This window comes from Helicoverpa zea, chromosome 26 (genome assembly GCF_022581195.2).
Source record: "Helicoverpa zea isolate HzStark_Cry1AcR chromosome 26, ilHelZeax1.1, whole genome shotgun sequence".
Lineage (NCBI taxonomy): Eukaryota > Metazoa > Arthropoda > Insecta > Lepidoptera > Noctuidae > Helicoverpa > Helicoverpa zea.
In genome coordinates this window covers 2,917,972-2,935,994 of record NC_061477.1, presented here as the reverse complement: position 1 = coordinate 2,935,994, position 18,023 = coordinate 2,917,972, and the positions used below count along the sequence as shown (strand labels likewise).

Below are 18,023 nucleotides of genomic sequence, written 5' to 3'. Positions count from 1 at the left end.
TACCTATGTAATGACACAATTAATATTTATTAATATATTAAACAAACGATAATTTGTTCTCAATAAATCGCTCTGAATATTTTATACAAATTCACACCGCGAATTCGTCTCCGTGAAAATAGCTATAGGAAGAGAGTTAGGTACTCGCTGACCAATCCCTTCAATTTACCTTTGAAAATAGCTGTTCTTACTCTATTGTCTATTACCTAACTCTCAAGTATTAAGTAAGTACCTACTAGCTTTATTAAATGGCTTCACACGCGTCTCATTGGATTTACAACCCCAAATAAAAAGAAGTCTTCTTCGATAAGCGGGGTCTCCAACACTGAAAGATTATTTCAAAACCACGGAAAACAAAATGACAATAAATTTTTTCTTCCTCCGTGTTTAAAACCGACAAGCAGTTCGTAGGACTGGGGCGTTCAAACAAACAAACTTCTTCATCTTTATAATATTAGGTGATTCATTCTCTATACTGAGCATCTCTTTAGTATAATATATAATTATAAGTGTTTTGAGCTTAATCCATTGTGACATAGATGGGTCAATTAACATGAACAAAATGTGTTCGTATTTAAAAATATTTTCTTTGTGTGTGTGCTAAGTATGAATGTAGATGGATGGAGAGGAAGAGGAAGACCTAAGAAAAGATGGATGGATTGCCTGAAAGATGACATGGGAGCGAGTGTCAGCATGACGAGTGACAGGGGAAAATGGAAGAGGATGACATATTACGCCGACCCCAAATAAAATTGAGAACAGGGCAGGAGGAAGAAGTTATGAAGGCGTGATAGCGCTAATGAAATAAAGATTATTTTTGGATGCCTTGAGCCTTGAACCTCAAAAGTTCTTAAAATTCATCAAGACATGTGTTGCTGGGGAGTCTATTGCACCCCTTTTCTTTTTTTCTAGCAAAAAAAACATAGGTAGTGGTAAAGGTTGAGCGTTTTTGGGGTTAGGTACTTACATGAATGAAAAGTAATATATAATTCAATCCATTTATTTATCATCATAAGATACTATTCGAAAGATTTTTTTTTCTTTTTTTTCATCATTAAAAATTAAACCATCACTGTTATTATTTATTAACTTTAACCATTGAAGTTTAAACTTTGCATAGTTTTTAAAAGGAAGAATATAGGGCCCATAGCCATGAAGTACTAGGAATCTAAAAATAGTACGAAAGTTTCATTCAAACTTCAATGGTTAAAGTTCATTTTAAATTGCTTCTTTACATATTTATAAGACAGATTCCTCGAAGTCCATTTTTCTAGCTCGTTCAATGTTTCCAGTTTTTTTTCAGCTCATAATCTTAGTGCCTCTTGTGTGCCCTGAAATTTATAAAAAAACTTGTTATTAATTTACCGAAGCAGTTTACAAAAAATTTAAGTTACTTTTAAGTTATTTTAAATATGTGTACATTTGTTTATGTCCAATATAATAAAAATTGTAATAAGTATTTAATTGCAAAAGTAATTTATGTTCTATTCTACATTTTTAAGCCCAAAACGTTAATGAACAAAACAAAAAAATACAAAATATTATCTATCACTTAAAAAAATATTATTTACTTGAGTTTCGGGGAGAAACGCCTCCTTCTAACTTCGTTGTTCTCGAAAGCACTGGTAGGAGCAACCTGTAAAAAATATAAAATATAATTTAGGCATAAGAAGTCTGAGTCATAAGATTTAAGATTGCAAAGTTTGATCCAAATCTTTTGAGTATTTTTCAGATTTTAGTACATACTACCGGCAGTCTATGTCTTATAAGGGGGATCCACGGGAAAGGGCAAGTACAAAATCCAAGAAACGGCTGATTGACGCTTCTCGTGACCAAAGGCTGGTTATTTCCTCGGACAAAGGATCAGCATGGCCATCCAACGAGGTAATGCTGTTAGCCTCTTGGGTATTGGGTAAGCTCCCAGCCCACAGCAATGGGGACGAATTTTTTGAAGATTATTTGCTGTATTTACATAGTTTTTATTATTTATTGTAAAACCGGTAAATACGTGATATTAATGATATTTACCTCTACAGCAGCAGACCTGGCGATGTCTTCTGGCTTGGGGGGTCCGTACTCCCTGAAGCCGGGGGGTCCGTACTCCAAGAAACCTTCGGGAGCTTGTTGCACAGATCTGGAGATATACCACATTAGTGTAAGTACAGATTATGAGGAATAGGATGAGTGGAGGAAGATAATAGAAGTGGAAGGGTTGAATATGAATGCAAAACATGATATAAAGTATGACAAAGTGAATGATCGAATAGATGTCATAAAATTTACTCCAAATTAAGCTTTGCAAGAGTAGGCTACAATGTTGAAAATACAATAGTGTTGGTATAGAGGTATATGAAGAGCTTACCCAGAAATCTCCTGCTTGATTTCCACAGCAGATTCAAGAGCCTGAAAGTTAAGGTTTCATTATTTCGACTATTGAAAGTCAGAGCAGTATATTTTTTATTGCATCAATGTGTTTGAGCTACACAAATGCGTCATCAATCATAGAAACAAAAAAGTACTCAAACTTAATGACCAGTTTCAAAAAGTCAATTTCTCTTACCTCAGCAGCTTTAACTTCCTTCTCCAAATTAACCAAAGCCTCAGCGATGTTATTCACTCCAGCAGCCACCTTCTCAACAACCAACTGCTCAACCACAGTAGGTACAATCTCTTCCTGAACTAAGGCAGTTGGCACAACTTCTTCAACAGCCTCAACAACTAAAGCAGTTGGTACAACCACTTCTTCTTGTGCCACAGATGTGGAAACTTCGCTGTCCTCTTGGGCAGCAGCGGCTGTGGGTGCAGCAATTTCTTCTTGAACTAAAGCCTCTGTGGCTTCATCAACCTGTACAGCTTCTGAGGTCTGTTCTACGATTTCTGCTGCAACGTCAAGTGGGTTTGCTTCCAAGGTAGGTTGGGCTTCGGAGAGAACCTCAGTAGCTTGTTCCTGAGCTGATAGTTCGGCTGATTGAGCCTCGGTGGTGGATGAAACCTCTTCTACGAGGGCGGCGGCTTGCTCTGTGTTTGCTGTGATTGGGATTAGGTTGGTTTTAATTTCGTCTTTGTATAGGTTGTCCAAAATATTAGCTACTTAATCATTTAAGCGTGTATTAATGAATATAGAATCTATACATATTATACTGTAGTACAGAAGTTATATAAAATTGTATTGTACCACATAATTATTGCATCTTAACGGATTTTAGTAAATTATATTTTACTATTGACTGCAGGAGATTTGAATTGGCATAGACCATTATTTCCACATTATATCTTATTTATGAGCAAATCAAAATCAAATAAGAAAGTGAACAGTAAGCTTTACCTTCAACCTGAACAGCTTCCTGGACAGCCGACTGCAACTCCTGGGTAGCCAGAGACTGGACAAAGAAGGTCTGTTCAGTAGCCACATCAGGCAGGCCCTGGTTGACGCTGTATTGTACTACCTCCAGTTTGGGAGGTCCGTACTCCCTGAGAGCATCAGACCCTGAGGCTTCGGTTTCCTGGAGCAGGTTCTCTTTGAGAGGACTGTCAGCTGGCTTCTGTGTAATAATGGTTATTTTAATACATAAAATTAGCAACATATTATTTTGAATCTCACAGGCATAAGCAGTGGTTTTTCTTTACACACTATCGTTTGACCAACTGTTTTGAGTACCTAAATACTACTATAAACTTATCTATTAAACATAGTATTTTTTACTGAAATGAATTTAAAGAAGTCTTGAAAATGTACTTAATTATTTGTCGGTCTCCTTTTATATTCAAAGTGTTTGGAAAATATCCGTCTTACCACAAAAACTTTTAAACGTCAGTTTATGCCTTGTCTAAAAAAATGTCAAATTATGACGTTGACATACGGTTCATTTTGCAGCCAAAATTTTATTAGACAAGTGTAAAACAGGGGTTAAAGTTTTTGTAGTAAGGCCATATATGTTTAAAGATGAAATTCTCGGCTATCCCTTTGCATTAATAGTCTCAAACTTCGGACTTAATAACGTTTTAATCACTTACCGCAACTTCCGAAGGTAAATAAAAGCTGGGACCACTAGGCCTCCATCCACTGGGCAGGTAGGGTCCGGAACCCAGGGCTGACACGGAGCCGATGGCGAAGACGACAGCAATGAGGACCTGGATTGAGATGAAGAGGATATTGCAGGTAAATAGGTTGTGCATCATGCAGTCAAAGATTTAGAAAGATAGATAGATACTTAGAGAAAATGGCTAAGCAATTGATGACAATAAAAATAAAACTGATGATTCATTTACTGGAAAGCTTATAGAAACGATTTATAACTTCAAAAGAGTAAGAAAGCTAAGCAATCAATGAAAAGCAAGCTCAAACACAAATCTTAGTTAACATTAAAATTACTGATTTGATGAATGTGAAATAATTAGAGCAGAACATAGAATATTATAAACTCTTTCAACAGATGTTATAAAAGTTAATAATACTAATGAAATAATTAATGTTGTTTTACCTTCATGTTGTAAGAGATCTAAAGGACTTCTTGGAATGATGCCATATCCTCAAAACCCGCCATTTTTATACGAAAATAAATCAAACAATACATTAGGCCTTGATCAAGATTTTTGAACAAATATTGGCTGAACGGAATTCGATTAATTGCTTTAGTTGTGCAATTTTTAATGTGGATTAATTGTTAAGTGATGTTTGAAGGTCAAGAATTAGATGTAGGTCGGTTTTTTATGGTAGTGGGGTATGTGGAGTTTGTTAATTGAATCTAGAGTACGTAAGTAGTTGTTAATTGCTCCTATATTATGTCGGTCGTTGTGCTCAGGGCCTGGGAATGTTGGGATCAATTTAAAAATACCCTTTCCAGCAAGAATGAAACTAGTTCTTGAACTCTGTACCTACTTAGTTAGATTTCTTGTGACCTCAGTATTAGTTAGTTTTCTAAAAAGCTTATAAACTTCAATTTCCTTAAACTTTGTCATCGATAAATGCCTGAAAATTTTGGTAAGTTTTGTACCTAACACCTTGTTTTGTTTTGTAATAAGTCGGTATATCGTCTAAAGGTTCTTCAAACCTACAGACAGATCAGTTGCTGGGGAGTTGTTGCCAGTTTTTCCTAATAAAACAAATATAAGTGAAGGGCGATTTGGAGGCTTATGTGACTTATTTTTGAGGGTCGGTGGGAAGTCATCACCGTGAGGGAGTGATTCGAGAGTTCATTCTGGAACGCTTTGTGTATCAGAGCCGCGGTAACTGCTAATCATCACCAATTCGATACAATTCTTGGATTCACTGATTGCGAATCATCCCGCAGCCGCGGTTTGGGGCTCTCTTTGTACTTTTCTTTTGACGTTCAAGAACATAGATATAAATGTACATATCTTAGTATTACTGTAGTATTACTTTTAATGGGCTTTATATATCACAATCAATGTAATATAAATATGTCGTCTAATAGTCTAGTCCGGAAACCTATTAACAAAAAATAACAAGACAATTGGTAGGTACTACAAGGTCAGGTTTAAAAAAAACGTATATAACATGATCTATGGTTAAATATTTAGACGTTTTCCGCTCTGCTAATTATTATTGGTTTTAGAAATATTTGCTTTGTAGTTGATGAGTTAGTTTGTGACGTCATATAAACTTTAAATAGGCTTACTGGTAACCCATAATTTCTTATAGTAGTACCCAACCACTTCAAACTTTTTGTCGGCTGATAGTTTGTTCTCATAAATCAAGATTAAGATAAATGGAAGTACGCACACTACAAAGATCAGGTATTCAAACAGTATCAGACCGACTGAAAACTTTGATTGGAAGATCAAGATTTTCTTTAAAAAAATGTTTTGAGAACCATTATGTTAACTGTCAGCCGACTGATTAGTCTGCAGTGTGTGGGTACTGTAGTGTACTGTATTATCACCGATATCTGTCGTCTCGTTGTCGCATAGACTCGGAGAGTGCACACTATACTCTATGGCCAGTTGGCGGGAAACCGTGAGAGTGTGTGGCACGGGGGTAAGACGTTATGTGGACAAGCGAGCCGATATCCTAATTATCGGATGGTAATTACAGAGATACAGGTAGGTAGGCAGGTAGGTACTTATGTATACATATATATACGCCTATATTTATGTAATTTTCTAAGTGAATTCTTATAAAGTAAAACAAAATGGGAGGATGTATGTACATATGTAAGTACCTATTGAAAAGGAAAAAAAATATGTTTCACTTAAATAAAGTTTATTTATTCTAAGCATACATACAAGCAAGCACTTGGCCTTAAAATAACTATCGAAATTTTTTTTTACATTTTCCAAAATTCAAATCAATTAAACGCAAGAATCACAAAATAAGAAAATAAATACAAATATAATAACTATAATATCAGATCTAAAAATCGGCCATCTTGGAGTCAGTAGCCATTAGACCGCGCATTTCCGTTGCCATGGTTACCATGGTAGCCATCTTCGTGGTTACCATTGGTACCGTGGTTGGCGTAACCATTCACCTGGTTGCTGCGAGCATTGTTGGCGTTGCTATCGTAACCTTCAGAATCTTCGTAGGAGATTTGAGGCTTGAAACCGCGTTCGTCGGCTTCGTAGCTTACAGTCTGAAAATGAGGTAAACGGTAAATTATTTTCAGTTTAAGATGAAGCAAAATTATTGATTTAGCTAGTTATCATAAATTTTATCACTACGGTCTATATATTTTTCTTTTAACTAGAGTTACATACCTACAAGTCTTGCGCTTTTCAATGATATCATTATTCAGAATTTGAAATATAGTACCGATAGTTCAGATAGTTCTTTATGACTTATTCTATGAACACAATGCTTTATTATTGAAAATTGCTAAAATTTGCCGTAATTGTTGATCCGCAAAATAATCTGCTCCTGTTTTATTTCATACATCTTCTACTTCGACAGACATCTATGTATTTGGAACTTTCAATTATATCATGAAAGGTACTAACCTGTTTCCTGCCATCAGGCAACACGACATGGTACTCTCCCTGAGCGCGCTCCTCCTGCCGCTCCTCGTGGTGACCGAAGTCTGTTCCCTCCTGGTAATCATTCACCATGTAACCGAAGTTGTAGTTCGCTGGTTCCTTTACAAATAATATGGGTTAAGTTGGGTAATAAAATGTGACGTCTCTCCAGTCGTGTCGGGTTACCAACCCAGCTATGAGAGTGAAGGAAAAGAGAATGCACATGTGAGTGTGCAACTTTAGGCTACTAAAATAGACTGTATATAAGGAATGCCTTTAGGAAAATGAACTTCCAAACTAAAACTCATTTCGCCAGATATGATAAACAAGAGAGAGACGCAGAAAAAATACAGACCATTTAATTCCAATAATAACAACAAAATTAGTTTCCGAATTCAATACTTTTTATTGAACTCTGTCAGAAACAGTTAGGTGCAATATTTGATGGGAATTTGTGTGCAAGTACCGACACAGATTTTTCACATCAAACTGTAATTCAATTTTCCCATAATGCTGATAAAATGTAAGCGTCAATATTTTAAGATGCTTTGAATATGTTAAATATTGTTATATGTATTTCAAATCTTGCCACACGAATATGATGATTAACAAATCAATGACTTACAGCATTAATCTCTTCAAGAGCATTCCTGGCGAAGGCGGCAGCGTTGTGGTCGTAGCCAGCGGCAGCATCACCACCCAGCCTCGCGTGAGCGGAGCCGTGGTCTTGGGGACCGGATCTGAATACCGATGCATGTTACGTTAGACATTGATATATTAAGACCCATGTTTACATGCATTGCATGCATGTTACATGTTTAGGCAGCTTAAATGTCGGTTTTTTTGTAAAACTGTTTACTTTGAAACTTAAATGTGAACATTCATAGTAAACAGTTTTGAGTTTATTTCATGTTGTCGGACTTGGGCTTAAGTATTGTTCAGTGGACACAGTTCATCGGGTAGTATTTTTGTAGTAACAAAGTATGTACCTACTACACAATGAACTTGTATTAGAAAATGAAAATAAAGTATGAGATAGAGATAGCACGGGTCATGACCAATATTTTAATCAGAGTAGTAGTATAAATACATATAAAATTGACAATTGAGTTCAAAAACAAGTGACTGTTGCCATGGGCGTGGTGCTAGAACCGTGACATTTTTTGACTACCTATACCACCTATACCTATCTAATAGCGAACCGCCCGGCTTCGCACGGAATAACAGTATTTCCCCCACTATTTAATGTATGTTATTATACATATTAACCTTCCTCTTTAATTACTCTATTTATTAAAAGAAACCGCATGAAAATCGGATGCGTAGTTTTGAAGATTTAAGCGTAGACAGGGACACTGGGATAAAGAGTCATAGTTACTTTAAAAAGCGACTTTGTTTTACACTAAGTAGTGATATTGTAAACTCACCTTCCAAAACCATTAACCTGAGCTCCATGAGCCCCATGTCCGCCATGAGCTCCATGTCCCTGTCCAGCACGTCCCTGAGGATCCAGAGTCCTGGCTGCCACTATCTGAGAGCCCAAGTTCTGGGTAGCAGGTCCTTGAGGGTAGCCAGCACCACGGGATGATGATGGAGGTGGTAGGTAGCTAGAAATAAATTGATGGATCTGACTTATTAACGAGGTGAGCTCATGTAAGTGCGTAGTACAACAGTTTGTTTGTTGACACTTAACAGCACTCATCTCAGGAAATATTGCACTGATGTAAAAAATATATAGTGTGAGCCCATTTACTGAACAAAGCCACGTTTAATCTAGGTGCCTGAAGTGTTTCTCAAGGGATGCGATAAACCCTTTGACGGAAGCTAATTAATAGTTTATAGGTAAAGAACAATGTCAGGTTTCGGCCCACCCAATCAACTTTTAAAACTAAATTCTCACGGACACAAAGTTCTTTACTACAACAATTTAAATATAAAATACTAACTTTTTATAAAATATTTAATTGTTATCTAGAACTATTCCAAAAAAAAAATCATTTTAATAAGTAATTATTTTGTTTATCGAGTTCAGGTTTTTCGTTTTAATAATTTGGTTTTGAGAAGTTCAATGCAAAAGTGGAAAACATAGAAAAGCTTCTGACATTAAACTACACAAAAAACTGTGAGAATTTTCACTGTACATGAAATATTTTTATTGAGCCTAAGTTACCTACTATGGACGTCTGACATTGTTCTTTGCTTTATAGTTATCGGCACGAATCTTGAGCTCTGACCTTCATCTGCGCAGAAGTAATTACTTTTTTCAATGGACTTCAACAAAAAAGATAATTTTGTAACTATTTGATAATTACCTGTTAGATGGTGGAGGTTCTGCAGAAGCAAACGCCACGAGTAACACAACAGCGGCGATGGTCTGAAAACATTTTCAAAATTATCAGAAATCTGAATTATTCTAAAAAAAAGTTTTAGAACCAAAAAATATAATTTCGATTGCAAACTTCTGAACAAAACTATATTCTGATATCTCGAATAACGTTAAAATTTATAGTTTAGACAGAAAAGGACCAAATTTTCAATCCTGGTCCTTCTACCCAACAAATCAATCACTTCACTCTTAAAATAAACAAATAAATACCTTCATGTTGCAACTAAATAAAGCAAACTGGTGTCGAAATTGAAACTGTCTCACTCGACAAGTGTAGTTGAATGATACTGTCGCCATCTTGTTCAAAGCTTTTATACATGGTGTTACAAAAGTGTTGGGGATGATAAATTGTACCTCATTAGCGACATAAAAGATGAGTTTTCAAGGTGTACTGAGGTTTGGAACAGAGGTTGGCGTGGAGCCGACACTTTGTATATTTTTTGGTGGTTAGTGTTTTATTTTTAAACTTAGTTGAGCTTGTAATATTTTATTAATATTATGAAAAGGTTTTATGAATGTGATGTTATGGGGGTAATTTCTGGATCTAGGTAAGGTACAGAACTTATTTTACCAATGAACAATTACTTTATTTTCGAGTGCCATGGGCTTTATCTTATCCAGGTGCGGGGAGTGATTGCCTTAAATATAGCTTTATATGTAGTCCATATCTGAAAACTTCCATATTTGGAAGGCGACCCCGACCTATTTGGGAAAAAGCAGGGGAAATTATGTAGTCCATATCTACCTACACTTATTATCCGCCCATTGTCTACTGCATGCTGCAAATAAAATCAAGTAATGGACACCTTCAACATAAACCTTCCAAGAAAAACTATATTTAACTAATAAGTTGATTTCTTTACTACTTGCATATGCCTTGTACCACCTACATAAATAGGTGCTAAAATACCACTTATCTCTTCGGATCAACACATTTATTACACACCAAACACCACTCCACAGTTTCTCTAACCCACCAATATGTCACTCAAGGATGTACCCACGACGTAGACTTCCTAATACTACGCACTGCCAGTATTATATTATTTGCAACTTGACCTTAAACTGGATTAACTAACTTAATGAAGCAGAATCATAATTAGTAATGGTTTAAAGGCCCTTCGTATCGAAAGATTAAAATATGGTCCTTCATTCTTGTAATCACTCATCCGTCATCTATAACTACTGACATTATAAAAATCACTTTTGATTATGGTAGCTCAATTAAAAATATTTAATTTATTAGGGTTTTCAGTATTTGTTGGTAAAGCTGCCACAGAAATACTTCATCTGTGAAAATTTCTACAGTCTATCTATCACGGTTCATGAGATACAACCTGGTGCCAGACGGAGGACCTCATAGACGGACGGTGTAGAGTCTTAGGAATGGGGTGCCGTCTCACCCCTTGGGTACGTTACTGTTTGTAATTTTTTTTTGTTTGTAATGTTTTCGAAACTATTGAAAAAAATATCTGAAAACCATATACTGGCAACTTTTTTCGTAGTGAGGCGTAAGCCTCCGACGACGGATTCACTTGCATCCTGTGGGAACGACATACTTCGAGAGAGTTTTCAATTGTATGGGTTTTATGGGTAATCAGTCTGGTAAGTCCTAAAACTAACGCATTAAAGCAAACAAACTATAGATTAATAAATGAAAACACCTTAACTTCTAAATGTTGGCAAGTGTATAAATATTTCTCAAAAAGTTCAAATATAAAGTTCTCAGTAACTGCTTTTAATCTGTATGCATCTATCATCAATGTAACACTTACACTTAGCATTAACCTTTTCTTATTTTAATAGTTAGGTACTGAAATGTTTATACGTTACGTTATTACGTTAGTACCTAACTAGGTTCTTAGTAGATTTACACTTAAACCACGTTATTTTAAAACATGGTTCATAAAAGTTCCGACATTTAGCCCCTTAACTTTCTTCAAGATGATCTTTTTATATTATGAGTATCTTCTTACGGTTAACTGAACCGATTTTTTACTGACTAAAATCTACACATTAATCACCTATCTAAGTATGACAATATGATAAGTATTTTCTTTTTGAATAAATTGGGATGATGATGAGCGGTGTACCTACCTGTATTAATGGGTTAATCATTACGATTGGCCTGGTGCCTGGGGAAACACGATGCGTCGATATCATCATAATATTAGTGGCAAAACAAATGACGGTAAATTATAATTTTGAAAAAAAAAAAGAACTAGCATTTCTACCAACATTCTATTATTCCACGATATAGGTGGTGCCTATGGTGGTGTACCTATGATACTCGGTGTTTTTACTTATTCTATGAATGATTAAACAACCTCTTTATTGAATTTCAGTTTTTTTTTTTAAAGAAAAACTGCTCCAGCTAAGCTGATTGACTCGGATTTTTTTTAGACAATATCACGATAGGTAAAAACTATGTATATGAAAACTTATCATAGAGCTTCTTAAATATGAAAATTAATTTGAAAAATAATATCGCATTTTTTAATAAAATGGTTTCATATATTTTTGTAAGTAAGATCTTCGTCTGCTTCCTTATCAGAACTGATAATTCTCAAAATATGAAAATGAAAATAAGGTTATCAAAAAGGCAAAAATATATCACAAAAAAGTTTATTTCATTGCACTATAAATTCACTACATCACAAGCAACTTACAAACTATGAGGTACACTTTTATTTTATTTTTTTTACACATTTTTTACATTTGCTACTTAAAAGTAAATAAATAATTGAGTATTTTACATTCGTTTTCATCCATTTACAATGCCGTTTCATTTTTGTATTTACATTTCTTAGGTAAAATAAGAAGTTATTTTAGTTCCAATCTTTACCGTTTGGAGGCGCCACTATGCTGTGGGAAATAGCTCTGAGGAAAATTATAGGTGTTTTTTTTTATTTACATTTATGCTTGTCTTTTACATAACTATTTGAAATATTTATTATTTATTTTGTACTGTTTGTGCTCTAGTTAAATATTTTTTATTATTTTTACTATATTGGTGCATATCTACATTAGGAATCACCATAATCACAGATATTTTTATTTACATGTTTCAAAAATAAATCTTTTCTATCAAGCAGCTGTTCCCAGAACTTTTATATCTCTATAATTAATTGTTCCTTCAATCAGAACCACTAAATACTTCTCATTCCACCATTGCAAAATCAACCTTATGCTCCACTCAATAAGGTCCATCACCAGACCTGGCGAGATCTGCCGCATTGTCATCGTAGCCGGAACGTCCAAGGTCTGCAGGTTCCACCGAGATCCTCGGCTTGAAGCCACGCTCATCTGCCTCGTATTCTACAGTCTGTAAGGAGATGTGAACTTTAGATAGGTGGATATAGGGTTCAAATTGAGGAGTTCGTAGCTAAGTAGCTAACAGGCGCATGGCTGGATTGACTATAATACAGATTGATTATATTACAGTTGGTGCGGACGATTCGTGGATGGGTGATTGTGTTTTGGAAGACATTTTAAACTGGTGAATGCCGGCTGTCATTTGAATATCTTTAGCAGCCATTAGTGGTAGTCAGAGGCCAGATAATCTGACAACCTGTATTGCCATGTATTGGGCTACCCAAGTGAAGGCCAAGCAGCAAGTAAAAAAACTGGTACTCTGGAACTATTCATGTTTTTCTGCTGTATTTACCCTCGGTTCTTTTATGAATGAACAAAAGATGACCAATATCTCTAAACTGTTAAAAAACTTCATTAAAGCATTTCTCCATCTACCCAGTAATTAAAGACATAGAACACTATATAACTCCTCACCTGCTTGGTACCATCAGGCAGCACCACGAAGTAGGACCCTTCAGCCCTGTTCTCCTGTCTCGTCTCCGTGTGCCCAAAGTCGCTGCCAGACTCGAAGTCGTTCACTTTGTATGCAAAGTCGTAGTTAGCTGGCTCCTGAAAACCATGGAATGATGGATATTAATAAACCTTCAGAGCAAGCAGTAACTGTAAGATTGTTCGGAAGTGTTACTGCGGCCCTGGTACATAAATGAAGAAGAAACATGGGGGCTTTATGTCCGTAAAAGTCGCGTCGGCTTTACCCAAGCCAAAAGGTTTAATGATTTACATCTGAAAAACAATTTCTTAAAAAGTAATTTATGAGATTGTGTACAAGTAAATATTTCTGTATATATAAGACATTTGATGGTTAGATATAAACGTGATCTCGTCAGGATTATACACTTTTCAACTTGTGTGCGACGTGGATTTCTTCAAACTACAATACTTTAGGAAAACTAATTTCATTACAAATATCTAATACAAAGCATTTTCCACAAACCTGGTTCAAGAGTTCGTTGAGAGCATCCCTAGCGTAGGAGTAACCTTGGTTGTTCTGGTTGCTGTACTGGTCAGGAACACCATACTGGTCGGACGGCATCGAGTCGCGAGCTGACGGGACCCCGTATGTGTCTGATGGAGAAGACCTGGGGAAGAATAGCATATGGTCTTATAACGAGACGTTAGATATGTAGATGTTTACTCTAACTAAATATTTAAATTAGTAAATGAATGAAGTCAATTAACAGACTGATAAGTTAATTTAAAAAGTTTTAATAGCTAACTTGTATGATAAAAATAGATATTTGAATAGCTTTAGATTGAATTAAGAAGACTTCTCGTTCCTACTTTAAGAAACCCCTTAGTTTCATATTCAATAAAACTGGTAAATAAGTTTAATAATAGTTTTCTCTGGGCGAACAAGTAACTGATTAGTTTATTCAGTCTTTATATTTGGACAAGAAAATAAAAAATGAACCATATAATACCTGGCAGCAGCATCAGCATAAGACGAAGCGACAGCACCAGTCTTCTGAACCGCAACGCGACTCGAAGGCACACCGTATTCCTGAGACAAACCCCTGGCACTAGGCACTCCATACGTATCTGACACATCACGAGCCGGCGCACCGTACGATTGAGAAGGAGCCTTAGCGCCCTGGGAATAAGAGTCAGAATTCCTTGCACTGGGGAGACCGTAGCTGGTTGAGGGTGTACGGGAACCAAAAGAACGAGCTGACTGAGGTTTGAATGACCGTGACGACGATGAAAAGGACGTTGCAATGCTTTTGGGCGTTGTAAAGGTTTTACTATCAGCAGTTCTGGTAGACGGGACTCCATATTCCTGAGACAAAGCATTCGGCGAGAAAGGAGAATTTCTAGACGTTGGTGGGCCATATTTTTGAGAAGGATTGCGGGCTCCGAAGCTTCTTTGGGAAGGTACTCCATATTCTTCAGAGGGTGTCGAACGAAATTCAGGAGGTCCATACTGAGTGGATGGTGTCCTCCCTTCGATGTTAGACCTTGAAGATGGTACACCGTATTCTTGAGAGAGCGAATTCCTTGCAGCTGGCACGCCGTATTCTTCAGATAAAGAGTTTCTAGCTGCAGGTACTCCATACTGTTCAGAAGGGCTGTTCCTTGCATTGGGGACTCCGTATTCGGTTGAGGGTGAGGAACGGGAACTGGGAACTCCATATTCTGCAGAAGGGGTAGACCGGGTGTTCGGTACCCCATACTCAGCTGAAGGTGTATTGCGTGCACTTGGTACTCCATATTCAGTAGAAAGCGAAGAACGAGAGCTAGGAACTCCGTATTCAGTAGACGGTGAGCTTCTAGAACTTGGTAGACCGTACTCAGTCGAAAGACTCCGAGAAGACGAAAACTGGCTACTGCTTCTAGCATTTGGAACCCCATATTCTTGCAAAAGACTACTACGAGCGTTTGGAACTCCGTAACTCTGGGATAGACCAGATCTTGAGCTTGATCTGGCGTTTGGCGGTCCGTATTCAGTTGAAAGGGCGTTACGGGAGGTTCCAAAAGACCGGGAGGTTGGCGGTCCGTACTCTTGAGAGAGAGATCTTTGGAAGTCTAGGCTGTGGTCGTGACCATGTTCGTGGTCGTGATGGCTGGAGCGTGCTGATGCGTAGCCGTCGCTGGAATTTTAAAATATGAGTGTAAGTAGGGAAGCTAGAGCTTTCAAGTATAGGAACGACTCTGAACAGATTTTTCAAGATAATATAGGTACAAGCTATTGGAAATGTGTGTTCAGGCTATTGTAAGTAGGTAGGTAGATATTTATTTTGTGGTTAGTTTATATTTGATTAAAATTGAATGGAACTCTGTTGCACTGTTCAAATACACATATCACATAAGTAAATACATATTATATTTCATATCATTTGTTTACTTACCCGACTGGTGGTTCGGCGATTGCCAGCGCCACAATACATAGGAGCGGTATAAACACCTGAAATTAACACAAAAGTTTGTTAATTACTTATTGCTTTCAATAGAGATGAAATAAATTGATAAACAGAGAATTATTTTTTGTTCTAACATATAGTCTAAGTGGAGTTTTGAAAATCAGTGAAATTTTTGGTTTTTCTTACCTTCATTTTAATGATATGGGATCAATCACCAAATAAACCTGAAAAAATAACAATAATTTTCAACATGTGCTTAATATACCTACCTACTTCTATCTATTCTAATAAAATAAAGAGGAAACATTTGTCTTTGCTTGCTTATACTGAGGGCTCCGAACCTACCGAACCGATTTGATAAATTGTTTCACTGTTGGTAAGCTTCACATTTCCCGAGTATGCTGTATCTTATCCAGGTACGGGCAATAGTTCCCACGGATCACGGGAAAATGGCTAAATTGCTTAAAAATTTTGTTTTTATAATTATCAAGAAAATACAACATGCTTTTACATATCAACAGGTTTTTGTCTTGCAACGATTTTTGGAATAAGATTCAATTTCTAATCTATTGTAAAAATGTTCCTTTTACTTTCGATTTCCAATCAATGTTCAAAGTTTATTTTTTAATTAAACATAAGTAATCCTTATTAAACCTTTTCAGACTAACCATCAACACATCAACCAAAGATAATAACCAAAGATGATAGTGCTCGAATTGATCTGAACTCGGAATGGTTACATCGAAATCTTACCAACTATTTATACTACCTTATCTTAACAATACCTTGCATTAAACCACGTTATTCTTACACTTATCATAACCTCTTGCCACTGTAATTTGGACCTTATTAACTTGACTTAAAGATTACGTTGTTAGTTGAAGAGTTGCATCAATCAAACCACTTTACACTTACACTTACTACAACCTCTTGCCATTGCAATTTGGACCTTATACACTTGACTTAAAGACTAGGTGGTTGGTTTACGGGCTTCGTCAGTAATGTGGTTGGAAGGTACATTGTATGTCTGTTAGCATGTGTGACAACACTTTGGACTTATTGTGGTATCTTCACGCTGCACTAGATTAGGGACTGGTCTAGAAGTTTGGTTATGTGCAAGTGAATTACCATAGTCTATAAGTTTGGATAAAGTAGATAAAAGAAGACTAGGATTTAGGTCGATTCTGTTTCATCGATTTGGTTTCTGTAGATTCTGTATAATTTTGAGGAGCTCCTGTATAGGTATGTAATAGCTGGAAGGGTAGATAGATAATTAGGTAAAGCTGCGTTTGGCCCCGTAAAAACGTGGATGGATGACCATCTTGACAAGACGGGTTTCCCCATTTTTCGGCAGTCACCTTGAGGTTCAAGCTGAAAATCTGAAAATTTTTGGCAGTCGCTATAGGTAATCAGAAGCCAGTAGTTCTGACAACCAGTCCCACCAAGGGATATCGGGTTGCCTGAGTAACTGGGTTGAGGAGACAGGCAGTCACCCCTTGTAAAACACTAGTAATCAGCAGCATTCGGTTAAACTAGAAACCTAGAAGTTTGGGCAGATGATGTTAAATACTACCCAAAAGCTTATTCTGCTCAATTGGCCTTCTAATCTAGATTAGAAACAGGTCACCTATACACACAGTCACAAGTAAGATAGGTTTAACCAAACACACCGCGCTCTATAAAACTCTTGCGTAACATGAAATTGGTTTGAACATCAAACGTTTATTAGAATTACAATATTACACGGTGTAAAATCGTGAGAAATGTATATTAGGTTTCTTTGGGTCATGCTGTGTAGCAATATTTTGAGTATTCAGTAACTTAACGTACATACATAGGTGCTACCACCTACTCAGTTACTACCTATACATTCTTCAAACATGTGTAAAAACGCAAGTCCTAAAATAAATAGTGCAATCCTAACTAAGCTATAAATGATAAAGTAACTCTGTTTATCTGTCTGTGGCGCTTTCACACCAAATCTTCTGTCTAGAATATGAAAAAAGACATAGGCAACTTTTTACCCGGTTGCGGGAATTAGTTCTACTAGGGACGTGGGTGAAACCTCAAGATGCCGCTAACTTCTTATTATCATTCAGATAAGTGACATTAACCAAAACTGAAAAAGTGGTCTATCACTTTGATAAAATCTTCTATTGAGCGTATGGAACTCAACCTTCTTGGTTCATCGAAACATTTGTTGAATATTATCTAAACCACATTTTTTCTGAAAAAGACATAGAACTTAACTTAAAGATTCATCATTTAATAGAGTTCAAAAGCAGTGAAACTGATTAACAGTTCAACAGCTTAATTACAATAAAAAACCCTAATTAATTCAACGTTCAAGCTCTGCTCCACCAGCTACCCCTGAACATCATCACGACTCTCACAAAAGGAGTGTATCTCCATTAAGGGCAAGGCTACGCTGC

The 18,023-nt window shown here is 36.4% G+C and overlaps 3 protein-coding genes across 3 annotated transcripts; all 3 read right to left on the bottom strand.

Annotated features, from left to right (window-relative positions):
- Positions 1–984: 984 nt before the first annotated feature.
- LOC124643065 (titin-like) lies at positions 985–4,567 on the bottom strand. The gene is made up of 8 exons (XM_047181907.1): positions 4,482–4,567; positions 4,015–4,131; positions 3,326–3,542; positions 2,561–3,027; positions 2,363–2,403; positions 2,029–2,134; positions 1,572–1,636; positions 985–1,331 (listed from the first exon to the last, which is right to left on the bottom strand). Exons 1-8 carry the CDS (start codon positions 4,485–4,487, stop codon positions 1,313–1,315), a joined length of 1,038 nt encoding a protein of 345 aa, XP_047037863.1. The 5' UTR covers positions 4,488–4,567; the 3' UTR covers positions 985–1,312.
- A 1,790-nt stretch (positions 4,568–6,357) lies between these two features.
- LOC124642874 (pro-resilin-like) lies at positions 6,358–9,574 on the bottom strand. Its single transcript, XM_047181625.1, has 6 exons — positions 9,569–9,574; positions 9,285–9,346; positions 8,400–8,579; positions 7,598–7,712; positions 6,958–7,092; positions 6,358–6,593 (listed from the first exon to the last, which is right to left on the bottom strand). The coding sequence occupies exons 1-6, from the start codon at positions 9,572–9,574 to the stop codon at positions 6,396–6,398; spliced, it is 696 nt and encodes a 231-aa protein (XP_047037581.1). The 3' UTR covers positions 6,358–6,395.
- A 2,322-nt stretch (positions 9,575–11,896) lies between these two features.
- LOC124642873 (pro-resilin-like) lies at positions 11,897–15,783 on the bottom strand. The gene is made up of 6 exons (XM_047181624.1): positions 15,778–15,783; positions 15,580–15,635; positions 14,155–15,321; positions 13,668–13,812; positions 13,148–13,282; positions 11,897–12,683 (listed from the first exon to the last, which is right to left on the bottom strand). Exons 1-6 carry the CDS (start codon positions 15,781–15,783, stop codon positions 12,555–12,557), a joined length of 1,638 nt encoding a protein of 545 aa, XP_047037580.1. The 3' UTR covers positions 11,897–12,554.
- Positions 15,784–18,023: the final 2,240 nt, after the last annotated feature.

Excerpts from the sequence above, each read along its gene's own strand:
- LOC124643065 (XM_047181907.1), bottom strand. Across the intron at positions 3,543-4,014 it reads ATTTACCTTCGGAAGTTGCG|AAGCCAGCTGACAGTCCTCT; the intron begins GTAAGTGATTAA and ends ATTATTACACAG. Across the intron at positions 3,028-3,325 it reads GGAAGCTGTTCAGGTTGAAG|CAAACACAGAGCAAGCCGCC; the intron begins GTAAAGCTTACT and ends TCCCAATCACAG.
- LOC124642874 (XM_047181625.1), bottom strand. Across the intron at positions 8,580-9,284 it reads GAACCTCCACCATCTAACAG|CTACCTACCACCTCCATCAT; the intron begins GTAATTATCAAA and ends ATTTATTTCTAG. Across the intron at positions 7,093-7,597 it reads CTCTTGAAGAGATTAATGCT|GAACCAGCGAACTACAACTT; the intron begins GTAAGTCATTGA and ends TTATTTGTAAAG.
- LOC124642873 (XM_047181624.1), bottom strand. Across the intron at positions 15,322-15,579 it reads ATCGCCGAACCACCAGTCGG|CGACGGCTACGCATCAGCAC; the intron begins GTAAGTAAACAA and ends TTAAAATTCCAG. Across the intron at positions 12,684-13,147 it reads TGCCTGATGGTACCAAGCAG|ACTGTAGAATACGAGGCAGA; the intron begins GTGAGGAGTTAT and ends ATCTCCTTACAG.